Source organism: Armigeres subalbatus, unplaced genomic scaffold, assembly GCF_024139115.2.
Source record: "Armigeres subalbatus isolate Guangzhou_Male unplaced genomic scaffold, GZ_Asu_2 Contig1174, whole genome shotgun sequence".
NCBI lineage: Eukaryota > Metazoa > Arthropoda > Insecta > Diptera > Culicidae > Armigeres > Armigeres subalbatus.
Genome location: NW_026941928.1, coordinates 46,122 through 66,575, shown reverse-complemented (window position 1 = coordinate 66,575; position 20,454 = coordinate 46,122). Strand labels below are relative to the sequence as shown.

Below are 20,454 nucleotides of genomic sequence, written 5' to 3'. Positions count from 1 at the left end.
CTTCTGTAGTTTAGCACGATTTCTTAATTTCACTTCTTTATAGAATAAGTATAATTTAGGAGCTAAGGAGCTATGAGTTTAGTTGTAATCTTTGAACGATAAACTGCGTGTTTTGATTCTCGATCGAATACAAAGCTAGCTCTTACAAAGGCATTCAATCATGGGCAATATAATGGATGGGAAGGTGTGTCATAATCACTACTTTGCATCTATGTGTGTTTTGGGTGATAGGGTGCGCATTTACGCTAGGGGCGTATTCAACACCCTGGGTACAAAAAGACGCACCGGAAACAACATATTTTCGATATCTACATATTTTGGGAGTATCGAACCGGCGAACGTCACTCGAAGTGAGCCTGACTTCGAATACACTTTTGACGTAGGACTTACGTCTCTCTTTACTATACCGGGTGTCATTTCAAAATATTCAAATCGACCGCGTTACGCTGGGTTGAAAGATTTTAAACGTTAATAGTGTTCGTCTCAGTGGACGAATTTCTGCGGTAAGCCCTCAATCGACAGATTTCAAGTATGCCTTTCATGTCCGACCCGACAGACCCGAAAAACTTGTTTTAATAGGCATGAAACTGTTTTCAATGAAAAGCATTGAGATCAAGGGAACCTATAAATATGGGTACCGCATAATTCTTGCATCATTCCATTACCACGTTCTGATTGGTGCAGACACCAGCGAATGAGCAGCCGCTGGGTCTGCCGAGAAGCCATAAAATAGCGCAACGCGATTTTTCCTTTCATTCTGACCGGGACAAGCGAAGCAACTGCATCATCGATGGAACAGCACTTTTAGTAGGGAATGAAGTCTGCACCGACCGCTTTTTCGGCTCGTCACCATCGAAGCGACCATCATCATCCGAAACCTAGCCAGCACATCAGCAGTCCACCCTACAGACCGACAAAGCAGCAATGCTGAGCAGATACCGGCAGCAGCAGCAGAGTCGAGCCGAGACCGGCCGGCATCGGTGCTGAGCCGAGACAGGCTGAAGAAAAGCCACATGATGCAGCATGTATGTCCAAAAAACAAACGGTTCTTCCGAGAGCCAATAATAGAGATCAATATCAATGCTTTCAATACCCTTCGGGATAGAAATTGTACTTGGGTGCCAAATCCAATATTCTAGAGATAAAATTTTATGCGTGATTTTCATAAATAGCGTCAAAACTAACAGTAGATATTTTTTTCTGATTTAACCGCGAAGTGGACGAAGGACTTCGCTTGACCATGCCTTTAAAGATTCATAAGATGTCCAAATCTCTCACTTAATCTTATTTGGATAAAGAAAACACCGATTACAGCTAAAACATTAATAAACTATCAATCGATTTTTCATCAAATGTTGGGTTTTTTGGCATTGATCAAGAAATATCTAGATAAACATTGTTTGCTACTGACCGCACACAAAGCGAACGTGACTGAATGATCGTCCCATGTTACCAATTCTAAATCTTATCACCCGAAATCCCATGTCCGGGTGTTTCCTTCCTTCTACTTCTAACAATGTTGTCTCAGAAAAGAACACGTACTTCCCACCTGAACTGCAATTCTAAGCTCGCTTGCCCGGCTTATTGGCCTGTATCTAGCGAAAAGTCCCGTTAGGAAATAGACGCCAGCAGCGAGCAACAAGCGTAAAAAAGAAGAAGCCCTTCTCGAACGCGTTGATGATGATGACGCTTTGGCTGACAAAGAAGCGGGATACAAGACACTAGCTGATTGGCCCACCAATTGGGAAGCAGAGAAGATTCAAAATAAGGTATAAAAGAAAAGTGCATTCGCTCGCATTCAGCATTCAGTCTTTTTTATACCATCACTAGAAATTCGCGGTTATTTGAAAAGATCGTTTTCTTACTTTTTGCACTTAGCCGAAGCAAACAGCCTTTTTCAAGGCTCTAAGAGTTAAAAATAATGTTCTCCTTCAGTCGCTATCGCACAGATTAGAAGGCTCTTCAGTGGAAAAGTTGAGATACAGTCTACATCCCCTGCTGAGCCAACTTGTAGTTTATTTCAGGCAGTCCTTCAGTGGGAAGGTTGCCACTGTCGAGGCTAATATTTCGTGACCGGACAGATACTTCCTGAATTTTTTTTTATGATTCTTGTTCGAGGTAGATTTGATTTCTGTGTCGGTCTGATGAGAAGATTTTACCAAGGAATGGTATGCAACGCCGATTATTTAGCCAAAATAGTTGATGTGAGAAATTTGGACATATTATGTATCTTAAAGGCATGGTCAAGTCAAGTCCTACGTCCACTTAGCGGTTATGTCACAGACATTACCCACTGTTCGTTTTTGGACATACATGCTGCATCATGTGGCTTTTCTTCAGCCTGTCTCGGCTCAGCACCGATGCCGGCCGGTCTCGGCTCGACTCTGCTGCTGCTGCCGGTATCTGCTCAGCATTGCTGCTTTGTCGTGTCTGTAGGGTGGACTGCTGATGTGCTGGCTAGGTTTCGAATGATGATGGTCGCTTCGATGGTGACGAGCCGAAAAAGCGGTCGGTGCAGACTTCATTCCCTACTAAAAGTGCTGTTCCATCGATGATGCAGTTGCTTCGCTTGTCCCGGTCAGAATGAAAGGAAAAAATCGCGTTGCGCTATTTTATGGCTTCTCGGCAGACCCAGCGGCTGCTCATTCGCTGGTGTCTGCACCAATCAGAACGTGGTAATGGAATGATGCAAGAATTATGCGGTACCCATATTTATAGGTTCCCTTGATCTCAATGTTTTTCATTGAAAACAGTTTCATGCCTATTGAAACAAGTTTTTCGGGTCTGTCGGGTCGGACATGAAAGGCATACTTGAAATCTGTCGATTGAGGGGCTTACCGCAGAAATTCGTCCACTGAGACGAACGCTATTAACGTTTAAAATCTTTCAACCCAGCGTAACGCGGTCGATTTGAATATTTTGAAATGGCACCCGGTATAGTAAAGAGAGACGTAAGTCCTACGTCAAAAAGTCGGACTCATCATGCCAGGAAAGCCTCAAGAGAAGAAAATTTACATGACGTTTTCATTCGTGCTATGAACTCGTCGGATCCTTTGATAAGCTCCCTCAACTTAGGTAAGCGACTTCAAATTAAATCTAATCTGGAATATCCAGAAGATGTTCAAAGTTTTTTAGTGACTGAAACTTCTTGCAATACAACAGATTCGAGTACAGAAAAATATACCATAGCAGATATTTTAATCGATCTTGAAGAAATAAATGATGATTTTGTTGAGGTGGTTCATGTACATAATGAATAAATAAATATTGTTGCAGTATACTTATATATCTTGAAGCTTTTATTGCATGGAGTTCGTTTAGCTTTAATAGAGCTTTATATTGTATTCCCTTTACTTGTTTTACGGGTTAAGAGCCTGAACCAGTCTGAAAAATCCTACAAAGACAACCTGTTACGTATGTAGATGCAATGGCCTGTATTTGACGGAGTCCTTGTGCAACTTAGAACATCTGTACAACTCAATTCACATAAAAACAATATACAATTTTCTAGTTTGAACTCTACAGGTCTGCGCTGCAATAAAATACACATCTATAGACTGCTGTGTACATGAGACATTCGTAGATAAAAGAGATATATTCCATAGAGATCAAAGGTCTGTATTCCAGGGAGTTTGGAGACCTTAGAAGTAATAACGACCTGCAAAACAAGTATTTCACATCTTTTAGACAATAATCTACGATATAAGTGTGAAATATTGCAGAAATGAAATGAAAATATTTTCGGCCACCTACTTGTATGGAGCCGCCCCATAGTGGATGGACCAGGTAAAGCTGGTCGCGATATCTCCTCGTTTTGTCGTGATGAGCGATCTTGTGCACGGCCAGCGGTTTCAATCCGCAAATTTTGAGCTCAGCTTTTAGCTCCTCTTCCTTCATGTCGTGGAGTCCTCGCAGCAAAGCCTTTAGCGGCTTCATGCCGGGGTGGTCATGAGTGTAGTACTTATACTTGTGGACCTCAAGGAACTCCACGACGGATTGATGATGGTCCTTGTTTGCCGGCATTACTTTCACGCCCTCGCTGCAGAGCCGAAAAGTACATTTCAGCCCTTTAGCGATCAGCTGGCGTATTTTTGGGCGAAAATCCGGTGGATCACAAACACGGGCGGGCACTTCTCCTTCGCTCCGGTTGCACCTGCGGCAGCTGCGATTGCTGCTTCTTCCTCTTTTTCGGCGGATTGCCGGCGTCATCAAGTGGCAACGGAGAGAACACGTTGCTCTGCAAAAGCTGCTTGGAGGGATTACCCGCGCCTCCAAAAGCAGTGCGCTTAGGCACTTTTCCAGCGACCGAATCGGCCACCGAGTCTCCCATGACGTGTCCGGGAGAAAATAACGCCAACGCGACAAGCGAAAACGTAAACAGCGAACGAACGAGAAAACACACTTGGAAAAAATGCGCGAGCAAAAAACACGTCCGTACGTGCTGCTGTCTCGAACTGGAATGAGATGAGGCTCACGCGCGCTGGAATGCAGCTTTCTTATATCTAATGAAGTAATTCCATTAGCCCCGCCCCTTCATTAATCGTTATGAGTGCACATTATATTTATTAGGCTCAATTTATTGAATACAAGAAAGCTGCTTTCCAGTGCGCGCGAGCCATTTTGATCGGGATTCCACAAAGAGCGGTTCGACATTTGATGCAGCGGAGCGGACACAGCAGCACGAAGGCGTGAGTAGCAGTGGCAGGCAATGCTGAAAATTTATTCCAAATGGTGGATGTCGCGACCCGGACGATATCTCTAGTCTCGACCGTTTGTCTGAACAATACTCAGCTAACTGAATCTCACTCTGTTTTGACACTCCTATTCCGAACTGTTCCAAAATTCCGAATCAAAATATATTGAAGTCTAAGGTAGCGCGTTACACGCGATACACTTCAAAGAGGTATATTCTAATTCGAAATTGAGTGATTGCTAATAACACAAGTGATTATTTTATTTCCAAACATTTCATAGACCTGATCTTATGTACTACATTCTTCTCCTCTCTACTCTGCAGGCATATAAGAAACAAAGATCTTTTTTTTTTGATTTTATTATCGAGACTTTCAGCCCGAGGCTGGCTCGTCTCGGAAACAAAAATTGATTTTGTTGCTATGTCATGTTGATCCATTCAAAATCCAATTCTAACTCAATTCAAATACAATCCATCCAATCCAAATTCAAACTACCTAAATCAAATCCAAATGTTATACAAAACCCAAACTATATTCAAAACCAATCCAAATTCAATACAATTCCATATTCAAAACCAATTCAAATTCAATTGATTCAATCCACATCCTTCCAAATCCAATCCAAATCCAATGCAAATTCAATACAAATCCAATCTAAATCCAATTATAAGACTCAATTATTTGGCCCCGGAACTGCTCAGTGCCGGAAGGGCACTGTCCTTAACCCCAAGCCGCTGGTCTAGCCACGGCAGCTAAGCGGGGCCGGGCACAGAAGGCCTCTTTTAGCTCCGGGTCTCAGGGCGATCTGGCGTAAAGGAGCTTTCGGAGCGTGAGAACCCTATCGAACGAGAATTATTTGAAATTACCTTTTTATTATTCCGAAATGGACGGCTAGCGGGTGCGGCCGATGAGTACCGTTGAATTGTGGATGACGATGGCGGCTGTTGATTGCGGCCGACGAAGGCCACATCCGATGGCAACTGTTGATGGCGGCCGGCAAATGCGGCTTGAGTGTGGCGGGCGAGTACCACCAGCGATGGAGCCGGTAAAGGCGGACCGAGTGTGGCTCACGAATGCTGCGGACGAGGGTGGCGGGCGATAGTGACCGTGACAGCTAGCCAATACCGATCCAATGTGGCCGGCGATGGCGGCTCGGAAAAGACAAGGGCCGATGATGAATGCGGCTCGATTGCCACGGCGAGGGCGGCTGACTAATGCCGGTGGAGAGAGCGGCTGGCGATTACGATCAGCAAATGGGGATGCGGTTAGGCTTGCGAGTGCCACGAGGGTGGCCGACGAGGGTGGCCGACGAAGGCGAGCGGCGAGTGCTTCTCAACAGGTGCTTGCGGGCAACGGGTGTGGCCGGCGTTGGTGGCTCGAAAAGCCAAGGACGATGAAGAATGCGGCTCGATTGCCGCGGAGAGTATGGCTGACAAATGCCGCTGGAGAAAGCGGCTGGCGGTGGCGACCAGCTAATGCTGACGGAGTGCGACTCGCGGGTTCCGTGAACGAAGGTGTCTGACGAAGAAACGCCTTGGGTGCTGCTCGACAAGTAGTTGCTGGTCGCGAATGTGACCACGAGTCCGGCACAAAATCACTCTGGCGATGGCGGTTGTTGATCGCAACCACAGAAACTTTCACACGCGATCTCACCGTACAAAAATTCACAAAAACGTCTCGCCTCTACTACAGTTAGTCACCAACTGCCTTCACCTCGAACTTTTTTCGAGACCGGTGGGTGACCACGGTTACTTTTCGACTTTAAACGCACGTTCCTCATTTCCGATGCTCTCTCCGATATCACCCATTGAAGATGAGTGTCCGTCCGACACTGCGTTTTCTAATGTCGACCACCCCATTCAAACTGACCGTTTATCTACTTGTCCCTAATATAATAATAATTAAACTAATTTCTCACGCTCGGTATCAAACAAATCATAACAAATGTTACCTTGTGGTAACACAATCTAAATCCAATCCAAATCCAATCCAAATCTAATCCAATTCAAATCCATTCCAAACCTAATCCAATCCAAATCCAATCCAAATTCATTCCAAATTCAATTCAGATCCAATCCAAATCCAATCCCATCCAAATCCTATCGGAATCCAGTCCAAATTCAATCCAATTCCAGTCCAAATCCAATCCATACACAATCCAGATAAAATTAAAATTCAATCTAAATCCTATCCAACTCAAATCCATTCCAAATGCAATCCAAATCCAATCCGAATCCAATCCTATCCTAATCCTATCAAAATCCAATCCAAATCCAATCGAAATACAATACAAATCCAATACAAATTAAAACAAATCCAATCTAAATCCTATCCAATCCAAATCCAATCCAATCCAAATCCAATCCAATCCAAATCCAATCCAAATCCAATCCAAATTCATTTCAAATCCAATCCAAATCCAATCCCATCCAAATCCTGTCGAAATCCAATCCAAATCCAATCGAAATGCAATACAAATCCAATACAAATTAAATACAAATCCAATCTAAATCCTATCCAATCCAAATCCAATCCAAATCCCTTTTAAATCCAATCCAACACAAATACAAAACTGATCCAAATCCAATCCAAGTCCATTTCAAATCCAATCCAACTCAAATCCAAACCTAACCCAATTCCAAATTTCATCCAAATCTTATCTAATTTCAACCCATTTCCATCTTCTATGCAAATTCAATTCAACTCCAATCCAAATCCTATCCAAATCCAATTCAAATGCAATCCAAATTCAATCCAAATGCAATCCAAATCCAATCCATATACAATCCAAATCAAATCCTATTCCAATCCTAATCCAATCCAATCCAAATCCAAACGTTATACAATCCAAATCCAATCTAAATTCAATCCAAATTCAATCATATTCCAATCCTAATCCAGTCCAATCCAAATCCAATCCAGATTCAATCCGAATCCTAATCCAATCCATTCCAAATTCAATCTCAATCATATTCAAATCCAATCCAAATCCAATCTAAATCAAATTATATCCAAATTCAAATGCCATCCAAAACCAATCAGTCCAATTAAAATTCAATCCAAATCCAGTTCAAATCCAATTCAAATCTGATTCAAATCCAATCCGAGTCTATTTCAAATCCAATCCAACTCAAATCCAAGCCTAATCCAATTCCAAACCCCATCCAAATCTAATCTAGTTCCAACCCATTTCCATCTTCTATGCAAATTCAATTCAACTCGAATTCAAATCCTATCCAAATCCAATCCAAATGCAATCCAAATCCAATCCTATTTCAAAACAATCAAAATCCAATCCGATTCCAGTCCTAATCCAATCCAATCCTAATCCTATCAAAATCCAATCTAAATCTAATCCAAATCTAATCTAAATTAATTCCTATCCAAATTCAAATGCCATCCAAAACCAATCTTAGACCAATTAAAATCCAATCCAAATCCAGTTCAAATCCAATCTAAATCCAATTCGAATCTGATCCAAATCCAATCCAAGTCTATTTTAAATCCAATCCAAGTCTATTTTAAGTCCAATCCACGTCCATTTTAAATTCAATCCAATTCGAATGCAAGCCTAATCCAATTCCAAATCTCATCCAAAACTAATCCATTTTCAATCCATTTCCATCTTCTATGCAAATTCAATTCAACTCCAATTTAAATCCAGCTCAAGTCCAATCTCCAATTCTAATCCACAATTTTTAATTTCAATTCAATCTGAACTCTGTTTCCAAATAAATAACTCTAAATCTAACATCAAATCCCGCTTTTGGCGTAGGACTTACGTCTTTCTTCGCTATACTGGGTGTCATTTAGATTTTTAGAAATCGAGAGCGTTACGCTGGAAGGGAAGATTTTGAACGTTACTAGCGCCTTTATCTTTCGATGGATTTTTAAGATTTATAAATCAATCGACTCGGACACCCTCCACACCATTTTGCCTATTCCATTGAAACTTAAGATTATTAACGATGAGCTATTGAAAATTTCAATTCTTGTCAAAGCCAGTAAAAATTTGAAAATGAAGGCCCGTGACATACCGCATTCTAATGTCCGTGTTAGGAATGCACGGAATTGATTACATATGAAATTTTTACTGGCTTTGACAAGAATTGAAATTTTCAATAGCTTATCGTTAATAATCTTAAGTTTCAATGGAATAGGCAAAATGGTGTGGAGGGTGTCCGAGTCGATTGATTTCATTCATTTATTTAGTTAACATCTAAACAGATAACACTGAATCAACAATTTGACGCCACAATGCACGGTTCGAGGCCGCATCTCTCCATCCTCGGATACGCCCCACGCTCGCCAAGTCGTTCTGCACCTGGTCTGCCCATCTCGCTCGCTGCGCTCCACGCCGTCTCGTACCTGCCGGATCGGAAGCGAACACCATCTTTGCAGGGTTGCTGTCCGGCATTCTTGCAACATGTCCTGCCTATCGTACCCTTCCGGTTTTAGCTACCTTCTGGATACTGGGTTCGCCGTAGAGTTGGGCGAGCTCATGGTTCATTCTTCGCCGCCACACACCGTCTTCTTGCACACCGCCAAAGATGGTCCTAAGCACCCGTCTCTCGAATACTCCGAGTGCCTGCAAGTCCTCCTCGAGCATTGTCCATGTTTCATGTCCGTAGAGGACTACCGGTCTTATTAACGTCTTGTACATGACACATTTGGTGCGGTGGCGAATCTTTTTCGACCGCAGTTTCTTCTGGAGCCCGTAGTAGGCCCGACTTCCACAGATGATGCGCCTTCGTATTTCACGACTAACGTTGTTGTCAGCCGTTAGCAAGGATCCGAGGTAGACGAATTCCTCGACCACCTCGAAGGTATCCCCGTCTATCGTAACACTGCTTCCCAGGCGGGCCCTGTCGCGCTCGGTTCCGCCCACAAGCATGTACTTTGTCTTTGACGCATTCACCACCAGTCCAACTTTTGTTGCTTCACGTTTCAGGCGGGTGTACAGTTCTGCCACCTTTTGCAAATGTTCGGCCGACAATGTCCATGTCATCCGCGAAACAAATAAATTGACTGGATCTGTTGAAAATCGTACCCCGGCTGTTACACCCGGCTCTCCGCATGACACCTTCTAGCGCAATGTTGAACAACAGGCACGAAAGTCCATCACCTTGTCTTAGTCCCCGGCGCGATTCGAACGAACTGGAGTGTTCGCCCGAAATCTTCACACAGTTTTGCACACCATCCACCGTTGCTTTGATCAGTCTGGTAAGCTTCCCAGGGAAGCTGTTCTCGTCCATAATTTTCCATAGCTCTACGCGGTCTATACTGTCGTATGCCGCCTTGAAATCAACGAACAGATGGTGCGTTGGGACCTGGTATTCACGGCATTTTTGAAGGATTTGCCGTACAGTAAAGATCTGGTCCATTGTCGAGCGGCCGTCAACGAAGCCGGCTGGCTTGATAACTTCCCACGAACTCGTTCACTAATGGTGACAGACGACGGAAGATGATCTGGGATATCACTTTGTAGGCGGCATTAAGGATGGTGATCGCTCGAAAGTTCTCACACTCCAGTTTGTCGCCTTTCTTGTAGATGGGGCATATAACCCCTTCCTTCCACTCCTCCGGTAGCTGTTCGGTTTCCCAGATTCTGACTATCAGTTTGTGCAGGCAAGTGGCGAGCTTTTCCGGGCCCATCTTGATGAGCTCAGCTCCGATACCATCCTTACCAGCTGCTTTATTGGTCTTTAGCTGTTGAATGGCATCCTTAACTTCCCTCAAGGTGGGGGCTGGTTGGCTTCCATCGTCCGCTGAACTGACGTAGTCATCTCCTCCGCTGCCTTGACTTTCACTGCCTGTACTCTCAGCGCCATTCAGATGTTCCTCGTAGTGCTGCTTCCACCTTTCGATCACCACACGTTCGTCCGTCAAGATGCTCCCATCCTTATCCCGGCACATTTCGGCTCGCGGCACGAAGCCTTTGTGGGATGCGTTGAGCTTCTGATAGAACTTGCGTGTATCTTGAGAACGGCACAGCTGTTCCATCTCCTCGCACTCCGCTTCTTCCAGGCGGCGTTTCTTCTCCTGAAAAAGGCGGGTCTGCTGTCTCCGCTTCCGTCTATAACGTTCCACGTTCTGCCGGGTACCTTGCTGCAGCGCGACCGCCCGCGCTGCGTCCTTCTCCTCCAGAATCTGTCTGCACTCTTCGTCGAACCAATCGTTCCGTCGACTTCGACCCATATACCCGACGTTGTTCTCCGCTGCGTCGTTGATGGCTGCCTTAACTGTACTCCAGCAGTCCTCAAGAGGGGCCCCATCGAGCTCACCCTCTTCCGGCAACGCTGCCTCGAGATGCTGCGCGTATGCAGTGGCGACATCAGGTTGCTTCAGTCGCTCTAGGTCGTACCGCGGCGGTCGTCGGTACCGAACATTGTTGATGACGGATAGTTTTGGGCGCAGTTTAACCATCACCAGATAGTGGTCAGAGTCGATGTTAGCGCCACGATATGTCCTGACGTCGATAATATCGGAGAAGTGCCGTCCATCAATCAGAACGTGGTCGATTTGTGATTCTGTCTGCAGTGGTGATCTCCAGGTGTACCGATACGGGAGGCTGTGTTGGAAGTAGGTGCTGCGAATGGTCATATTCTTGGAGGCGGCGAAATCAATAAGTCGTAGGCCGTTTTCGTTCGTCAGCCGGTGAGCGCTGAACTTTCCAATAGTCGGTCTAAACTCCTCCTCTTGGCCAACCTGAGCGTTCAAATCTCCTATGATGATTTTGACGTCGTGTCTTGGGCAGCTGTCGTACTCACGTTCCAGCTGCGCGTAGAATGCGTCCTTATCATCATCAGTGCTTCCGGAGTGTGGGCTATGGACGTTGATTATGCTGAAGTTGAAGAACCGGCCTTTGATCCTCAACCTGCACATTCTTTCATTGATCGGCCACCACCCGATCACGCGCCTTTGCATATCGCCCATCACTATGAAAGCTGTTCCCAGCTCGTGTGTTGCCGCAGCTCTGGTAGATGGTATGATTACCTCTAAACGTTCGCACCATTGATCCCTTCCAACAAACCTCCTGCAGCGCTACGATGCCGAATCCACGGTCCTTGAGCACATCGGCGAGTATGCGTGTGCTCCCGATGAAGTTGAGAGATTTGCAGTTCCACGAACCGAGTTTCCAATCGCTAGTCCCTTTTCGTCGCAGTGGTCTTCGCCGATGGTTCCGGTCCGTACTCTCTTGTTGATTGTTCGTTGCTTATGATTTTTTAAAGGCTGGCTTGCAGGGCCTGACGCCAAACCCCTAAATTTCCGGAGGACCATTCCTTCTTATTCCCGGTGGTCCATGGTGCACATTTTCACTTAGAGTCCGACATGGCACTCGGACGATGATCAGCCGCCCCTAACATGGAGAACAGACGCTGCTGTGAGCCGCTCCTAACATGGAGAACAGACGTTCAATAAGATTTGCACCTCCGGAGAGGAGCAAACCCCCCCTTCCCTGTCAGCATACGACCATAGTTCCCACCGGGGTTGGTTACCCGATCTTCCCTAAGGTTGCTCGTATCCCGGCCAGCACCGCGGGGAGGTAGGGATAGGAGTTGCTGGGTAAGAGGCTAAGGACCGCGAGGTGGGGTCTATTTTATTCCTTCAGGTACGCGAAGTACCAATGGTACGCTTTACCCAGCATTTGCCGTGCCCATATAAATCTTAAAAATCCATCGAAAGATAAAGGCGCTAGTAACGTTCAAAATCTTCCCTTCCAGCGTAACGCTCTCGATTTCTAAAAATCTAAATGACACCCAGTATAGCGAAGAAAGACGTAAGTCCTACGTCAAAAAATTTGTTTTGCACTTTTTTTCCCAAGCAATTTCGTCAAAAATCCAAAAACCAGAACTGTTCCTTGAATTCATACCATGTACCCAAATCAATACCATTCGAAAACATATAATTTGTGCGCAATTGGTTTTGTTTCTCATTTTCGGATTTTTTTCAGCTTTGTCGTCATTTTCCAACGAATTATAACTGAAAATCTTTCTTCCGCTCGAGACTTACGATCTGTTCGTAAAAAATCAGAAGGGTTATATACAAGATACGACCGCCCGACGTAAACTACGTAAAGCAGATCATAAGATAATAATTAATTTGCTTAGAGCTTAGAGTGATTGAAATTTTGCCTTTTTCGCTCCCCTATGCTTGAACGATAACATTTGCTGTTTTGATGAACCTCCTATATTTTCAACTGAATTGGTTGTAATTTAACTGAGTACGAGCAGTTTGAAGTTTGTATGGAAATCGCCCCATATGTGAAAGATCGTTTCGTGAGGCGGCTCATTAACTATTTAGGGGGATATCCCCCAGCGCAGGACCCCTCTCAATACCGGACACTTCTTAAAACGATACTTGCAGAGCTCCCTCCTTCAGCTTATTAAGTACAAAAGGAAGCTATTTAAAAGGCTTTTAACAGCATGGGAAATCAGATCTTCATGTAAGATTTGTACAAAATATGAAATTGAATAAAAATGTTTAAAATTTTGATGTTTCGCGTTACTTTGGAAGGTTTGAACCAACAATGTTAAAATCAATCTAATGCATTCTGATTATGTGAAGATGGTCCATATTAGCCATATTTTAAATAATGATGATGATTTGTTAGATGTACCGCATGTAATTGTGGTGTTCGGACATTGAGATTTTTCATAGCCATTTTGTACACCTGTTTTGTTACACTTACTTCAATTCAATTGTTTCTTGTTGCTGAGAAAGCCACAGAAATTAGCAGAAACAAAGAGGACATTCAAAAAGGTGAGAATTTGGATTAAGATGTAAAAACTCAAAGGTGCAGCCCAATCGGGTTGTACGCAAAGGTGACGTAGGACTACGTAGCTATTCGAAAATGATGGTATTTGCCATAATAATTTGTCTCGGTTTATTAACATTGAGCAAACTGCTCGGAGGCCAACTCAATCAAGAAGTCGATTAGTTGTTCCCAGTTGGATGGACTTTGAGTCTCTAACCGTGGAATTAACATGACTCATCGGCCGCTAAAGCCACTCGACTGGCTTTCAGTCGGGGACATCACAATCCTTACATTGCCACGTACGCTTACATCGCGGGCGAAAATCAAACGTTGCAAATAAATATATTTCCGTTTGGTTTCACGCCACTGCTTATTTCTCCTTTATTTCGTCAATTTTTGAGGATGATGTCCTCCAAAAAGGCCTTTATACAAAGGTTGATCCGACAATCCGATATGAACTTTCTTCAAAGTGCAAAACTCAATCGCAACTATCAAATTTGATAGCGCATCGAAGGGAGATGATGCAGTAAATTTGAATGGGTGGAATCACTAACAGCAACCAAGCTACCACGCCAAACCCACCGAAACAATTCATTTTCGCAATAACCTCTTTCTTATCATAAAATGTTAGTCCTGAGAAGAACCATTTTTCATTTCCCAATGCGACTTTCTAATAACTAACTGCATCCAAACGCTTGCCTTGCGTTGAAACTGTCCGACCGCCACCTGATGATTTTTCGCTCAGCCTTCAAAATTTGGAATAAATTTTCCGCATTGCCACTGCCACCCCACGCATTCGTGCTGCTGTGTCCGCTCCGCTGCATTAAATGTCGAACCGCTCTTTGTGGAATCCCGATCAAATGAGCTTGCGCGCGCGCCGAACAGCAGCTTTCTTGTATTTAATAAATTAAACCCGTAAGCCCCGCCTCTTTGTGATCTGGTATGAGTGTTAATGTAATGTGCACTCACAACGATTAATGAAGGGGAGGGGCTAACGAAATTACTTCATTAGATATAAGAAAGCTGCTTTAACGGCGCGCGCGAGCCATTTCGATCGGGATTCCGCAGACAACGGACCGTTCGGAGAATGACAAATTCTAAGAATCCTTTTAAATTTTCTCGCAAGATTCTGAATTTGGTTATGAGATCAATCGTAAATAGCGAATTTGATAGAGCGTCGGAGGGAGATGATGTAGTGAATTTTAATGGATGGGATCACTAACAGCAACCAAGCTACCACGCCAAACCCGATGCCACCGAAACAGTCCATTTTTGCAATTAAGTCTTTCTTTTCATAAAATGTTGGTCCTGAGAAGAACCAATTTTCTTTTCCCAATTCCCATTCCAATAACTAACTGCATCCAATTGCTTGTCGACACATTGCGTTGCAACTGTCCGACCGCCACATGATGATTTTTCGCTAAGCCGCCAAACCCGATGCCACCGAAACAGTCCATTTTCGCAATTACCTCTTTCTTTTTTTAAAATGTTGGTCCTGAGAAGAACCAATTTTCTTTTCCCAATGTTCCTTTCCAACTAACTGACACCACAATTTGTAATAAATTTTCAGCATCGGCACTGGCGGTGCGGGATCGCCACAGTGCTATTTTTAAGGTCAACCTTTTCTTCATATGAAATTCTGGTTCGTTGAGGTTGAATGATCTGCAGCAACACATCGAGCACCACCACCAATGCGATGGATTTCCTTTGAAAATGTCATTAGCGCCTCCGTGATGCTGTGTCCGCTCCGCTGCGATCGCTTTGATAGTAGTAGTAAAATTCTTCTTTATTGTTTCATTTTCTGTTCTACAATTATTTTTTACATGTACAGTGCTCGGCCGGCTTGGCCCTCCAACTTCAATTTAAAATTTTTATGTTTACATTGTTATTTAAGTGTTAATATGATATATCATGACGGCCTTTAGGAGGCGCTGGTGTGTTTTTTTAAAATTTGATAACCTAACTACTATGTACGCTAATATTTACAATGAAAATTTGATAACCTAGATTGGAACTAGCGCCCTAAGCGCTTCTTGGTCCGAGTGCAAGCAACGGACCCTAAACTTTTCTTTACACTCACCAAAGCGTTCATGTAAGGTTTTTATTCCGGCCAGACGGTGGACCTCGGATGTTCTTGTCCTGGGAGGGGTGTTGAGGATCATCCTCAGGAATTTGTTTTGGACCCGTTGAAGTTTGAGGTGGTGGGTTTTAGCGCAGCTCTCCCAGACCGGCATGCCATATTCGATCACAGGGAGGATGATTTGCTTGTAGACAGCAAGCTTATTTTTCAGGGACAATGACGACCGGCGGTTGATCAAAGGGTACAGTAGTTTCAACAAGACGTTACACTTTCTCACCGTTTTGTCAACCTGTTGCCTGAAAATAAGCTTGCTGTCGAGGGTCAAGCCAAGGTAGCCGGCCTCATTGGCCCATTCCACGGTCGTGCCATTGAGGATGATTTTACAGTCCCCAGGCGGAACAAGTTTAGGGGATTTGGAGTGGGGGAAAATGATGACCTGGGTCTTCGCCGCGTTGATACAGATCTTCCAGCTGGTGAGGTAGTCTGTCAGGGCATCCAGGCCTCGTTGGAGTTTTGCCACTAGCGCTCTGATCACTCTACCGTTGTAGACGATGGATGTGTCATCTGCGAACAGAGACAGAATGCCGCCTTCTGGAGGTTCTGGCATGTCGGAGGTGAACAGATTGAAAAGCAGGGGCCGAGGATACTGCCCTGGGGAACGCCTGCGACGATGTTGTGCGCATTGAACTCGCTCCGCTGATTGAGACCCGGAATGTCCTTGCCGACAGGTAATTGTTGATGATTTTCACCAGGTAGCTGGGAAGATTGTAGCGTTGTAGTTTGTACACCAGGCCATCATGCCATACATTGTCAAATGCCTTCTCGACATCGAGTAAGGCCATGGCGGATGTTTTCGAGACAAACTTGTTCCGTCTGAGGACGTTGGTAACTCGGGTCAGTTGGTGTACAGTTGACCGACCGCGTCGGAAACCAAACTGTTCCTCGAGCAAGATGTTGAGATTTTCGGCAGACTCAAGTAACCGATGATGAATAGCTTTTTCGAATAGCTTGGATAATCCTGATGGGACGATAGCTTTTGGGTGAGGAAGGATCCTTCCCAGGCTTCCGGATGGGGATGACTTTCGCTGACTTCCAGGCCGATGGGAAGTAGCTGAGCCGGAGACACTGATTAAAGATCAGCGAGAGGTGCTCAAAGAACGGAGCACTCATGTGTTTGAGCTCGAGATTCAGGATGCTGTCGAAGCCTGGGGCCTTCATGTTCTTCGACGATTTGATGTAGGCCGTCAATTCGTCAGCTGAGATCTCCAACTCCTCCGAGAAGTCGTTGGGAATCAAATGGATGTTGTTAGCATGCTCATTGACGGCTGCTTCGTGTGGACTGACAATGTTCTGCCCAAGATTGTGTGAGCTGACGAAGTGACGACCTATTTCAGCGACCTTCTCTGCAGGAGTTATCAAGCGATCCTTAGAGCCATTATTGTCTAGTGGGATCAAAGGTGGAATGGGCCGAGGCTTGGATTTTAGAATTTTGGTCATTTTCCAGAACGGCTTAGCATAATCTGGGAGAGTGCGGATCTTATTCGAGAAGTCGTTATTTCTGAGGTCCACCATTCTGGCCTTGATAATTTTGTGCTTCGATTGCAGCGTGCCTTAAGCTCAGGCAGTCCAGTACGCTGAAACTGCCTGCGAGTGACATTCCGCAATCGAATCAAATCTTTGGTGAGTGTATCGATGTTTAAGGAGTTGCTTACCTGCCGAGCCGTCGGTACGTGTTGTTCTCGGGCCGCCGTGATCGCCTCCTCGATAGCGCACAGCTGACGGTCGATACTTTCCGGCGTCTCCGGACGCACCTCGTAGTCGACGGTGTTATCGACGCACTGCTGGAAACGCTGCCAGTTCACTCGGTGGTAGTTCCGCCGTAACTGCTGGTGCCGATTGACCGAGGAGCCCAGTTCCGCCACCACGGGATAGTGATCCGAACTGAGCTCCTGGTATACAACCGGCTGCGAGACGTGGTTACTCAGGTTTGTTACGTAGAGGTCGAGCGTTGCGTGGGCACCGGACCGACTCAGCCGAGTGGGGGAATCCGGGCTCAGGATCGTGTAGTGGCCTTCCTCCATGTCGTTGCTCCAGATGGTGCCGTTTCGATTGCCGCGACTGTTGCCCCAGGCTGGATGTTTGGCATTCAAGTCGCCGGCAATGATATACTGGCCTTGCCTCCGCGTCAGCTTGACGATGTCCCTCCGAAGGGCAGCCGATGATCCATCGCCGGCTTTGGCTTGCGTTGGACAGTACGCCGCGATGAGCGCGATTGTGCCGACCGAAGTGGTGATTTCGACACCGATGGCCTCAATGACACTGAGCTGGAAACTTGGAAGCAGACGACAGTTGATGTTGTAGCGAAGAGCGATGGCCACACCACCTCCCTGGTCGGCCGGTCGAGTCGCACGATGCGGAAGTCCGGGATGTTGATGTTCACCTCCGGTTTTAGGTGCGTTTCGGTGATGAACGCCACGTCTATTTCCTTCTCCTCAAGGAAATCCTTCAGCTCGATTGTTTTGCTCTTTAGCGAGCAAGCGTTCCAGTTGACCAGGCCCACCCTAGCAGCCATTTTCAATGATGAACATGCCAAGTGTGAAGACCTGGTCGAATCGGGCTTTGCAGCCGCGCAGTCGAGTGGCGAGCTGCGCGAAGATCGGCATCAGTTGCTCCGGAGTGTACAGCGGGGCAGATTCTTCCGGTGGGACGGCTTCGTTCTCCGACTGCCGACGGAACCCAGGAGGAGGAAGCGGGGCCATTCGCTGGTGGATGGTGCCGACGATGCTGGAGCTTGGACCGATGCAGCTGCCGCTGCCAGTCGCTTGTGCGGCTGTAGCGGTGGGAGTATTGGAATCACACGACGGGGAGCCGGGATAGCTGGAAAGTTCACCTCGTTGATTACAGGAACACGGTTCTTCTTCGGAATGGTCCTGGTGGAAGCCTTCTTCCGGATTTCCAGGAACTCGGCTCGCTTTGGGCAGCCCTTTGTGGTGGCCCGATGTTTGTCGCCACAGTTGGCGCATTTGGGATCGGCCACCTCCATTTTGTCGCACTCGTCAGTCGGATGGGGTTCGCCACACTTGTTGCAGCGCGGCTTCATGCGGCAGTTCCTGGTGCCGTGCCCGAAATTGAAGCAGTTGGTGCATTGCGTGACATCGCGGTGCACTGGCCGATATCGCTCCCAGTCAACGACGGTGTAATTTATAACGCCAACCAGCTTCAGGTCCTTCCAGGTAGTGGAACCGTGCTCCAGATGGATCAGGTAAAGCTGGTCGCGATATTTCCTCGCCTTGTCGTGACGAGCGATCTTGTGGACGGCTACTGGCTTCAGTCCGCAACTTTCAAGCTCTGCTTGGAGCTCTTCCTCCTTCATGTCGTGAAGTCCTCGCAGCAAGGCCTTGAGCGGCTTCGTGCCGGGGTGGTCATGAGTGTAGTACTCATACTTGTGGACCTCGAGGAACTCCACGACGGATTGATGATGGTCCCTGTTGGCCGGCATCACTTTCACGCCCTCGCTGCAGAGCCGAAAAGTACATTTCAGCCCCTTAGCGATCAGCTGGCGAATTTTTGGTCGTAGATCCGGCGGATCGCCCTTCACAAACACGGGCGGGCACTTCTCCTTCCGCTCCGGTTGCACCTGCGGCAGCTGCGATTGCTGCTTCTTCCTCTTTTTCGGCGGATTGCCGGCGTCATCAAGCGGCAACGGCGAGAACACGTTGCTCTGCAAAAGCTGCTTGGAGGGGTTACCCGCGCCTCCAAGAGCAGTGCGCTTAGGCACTTTTCCAGCGACCGAATCGGCCACCGAGTCTCCCATGACGGGTCCGGGAGAAAATAACGCCAACGCGACAAGCGAAAACGTAAACAGCGAAAGAACGAGAAAAAACACTTCGAAAAAATGCGCGAGCAAAAAACACGTCCGTACGTGTTGCTGTCTCGAACTGGAATCCGTGTCTGAGATGCGATCGCTTTGATGCGTCTGCTCTGCGTAAAATCTTGTTCAAACTGAGGATTAGATCCAAACCCGCAAGTGATTGATTTTTGATGTCTGTGCTAGTGATGCATGTACGTGATTGGTTGGTTGACCTATTTCTAAACTTTTTATCAATTTTCGATAATTAATAGTTAAAATTCAGTCTTTTCATATAAATACAAAGAAGCGTTGACTCATCCTTGATCGAATGGTCCAAAAAAATTGAAAATCCATCGAGAAACGGCTTAGATATTAATGTTTAAAGTCTATCATATTTTCGTGACGGTCCCCGATTTTCGCAATCGTAAAGTGTACCCCAATATAGAAAACACAGACGTAGTCCTACGTCAAAAATTTGGCTGAAAAGTCAAATAACTTTTACTAACAATTTTTAATATTTACAGCTTGAAGCACGTGAAAAATATGATTATTCTGAATGATGTCTTTACTCATGTAACAGGAACTTAGTCACATTTGAACAATATTTGATCATTTGATGCAATAGTGTCCGGTACTAGGATACATTTTTCTGAACCGTGAAATTTTTCTCCAAAATTCATCGTCGTAAAACGTGTTCAAATGATCAAATATAGCTCGTATGAATCATCAATGGCCATATTTTATTCCATTTATTTAGTTAACATCTACACAGATAACACTGAATCAACAATTTGACGCCACAATACACGGTTCGAGGCCGCATCTCTCCATCCTCGGATACGCCCCACGCTCGCCAAGTCGTTTTGCACCTGGTCTGCCCATCTCGCTCGCTGCGCTCCACGCCGTCTCGTACCTGCCGGATCGGAAGCGAACACCATCTTTGCAGGGTTGCTGTCCGGCATTCTTGCAACATGTCCTGCCTATCGTACCCTTCCGGTTTTAGCTACCTTCTGGATACTGGGTTCGCCGTAGAGTTGGGCGAGCTCATGGTTCTTTCTTCGCCGCCACACAC

At 45.8% G+C, this 20,454-nt stretch overlaps 1 protein-coding gene across 1 annotated transcript in view; it reads right to left on the bottom strand.

Moving 5' to 3' along the window:
* Positions 1-5,585: 5,585 nt before the first annotated feature.
* LOC134202340 (uncharacterized) overlaps positions 5,586-20,454 on the bottom strand; it is a gene marked incomplete at its 5' end in the record, with an annotated part of 37,158 nt that continues 22,289 nt past the window's right edge. The window contains 2 exons of the mRNA XM_062677368.1: positions 5,586-5,927; positions 5,992-6,212. Of these exons, the coding sequence (XP_062533352.1) occupies positions 5,586-5,927; positions 5,992-6,212 (563 nt within the window). The remainder of the gene's footprint in view (positions 5,928-5,991; positions 6,213-20,454) is intronic.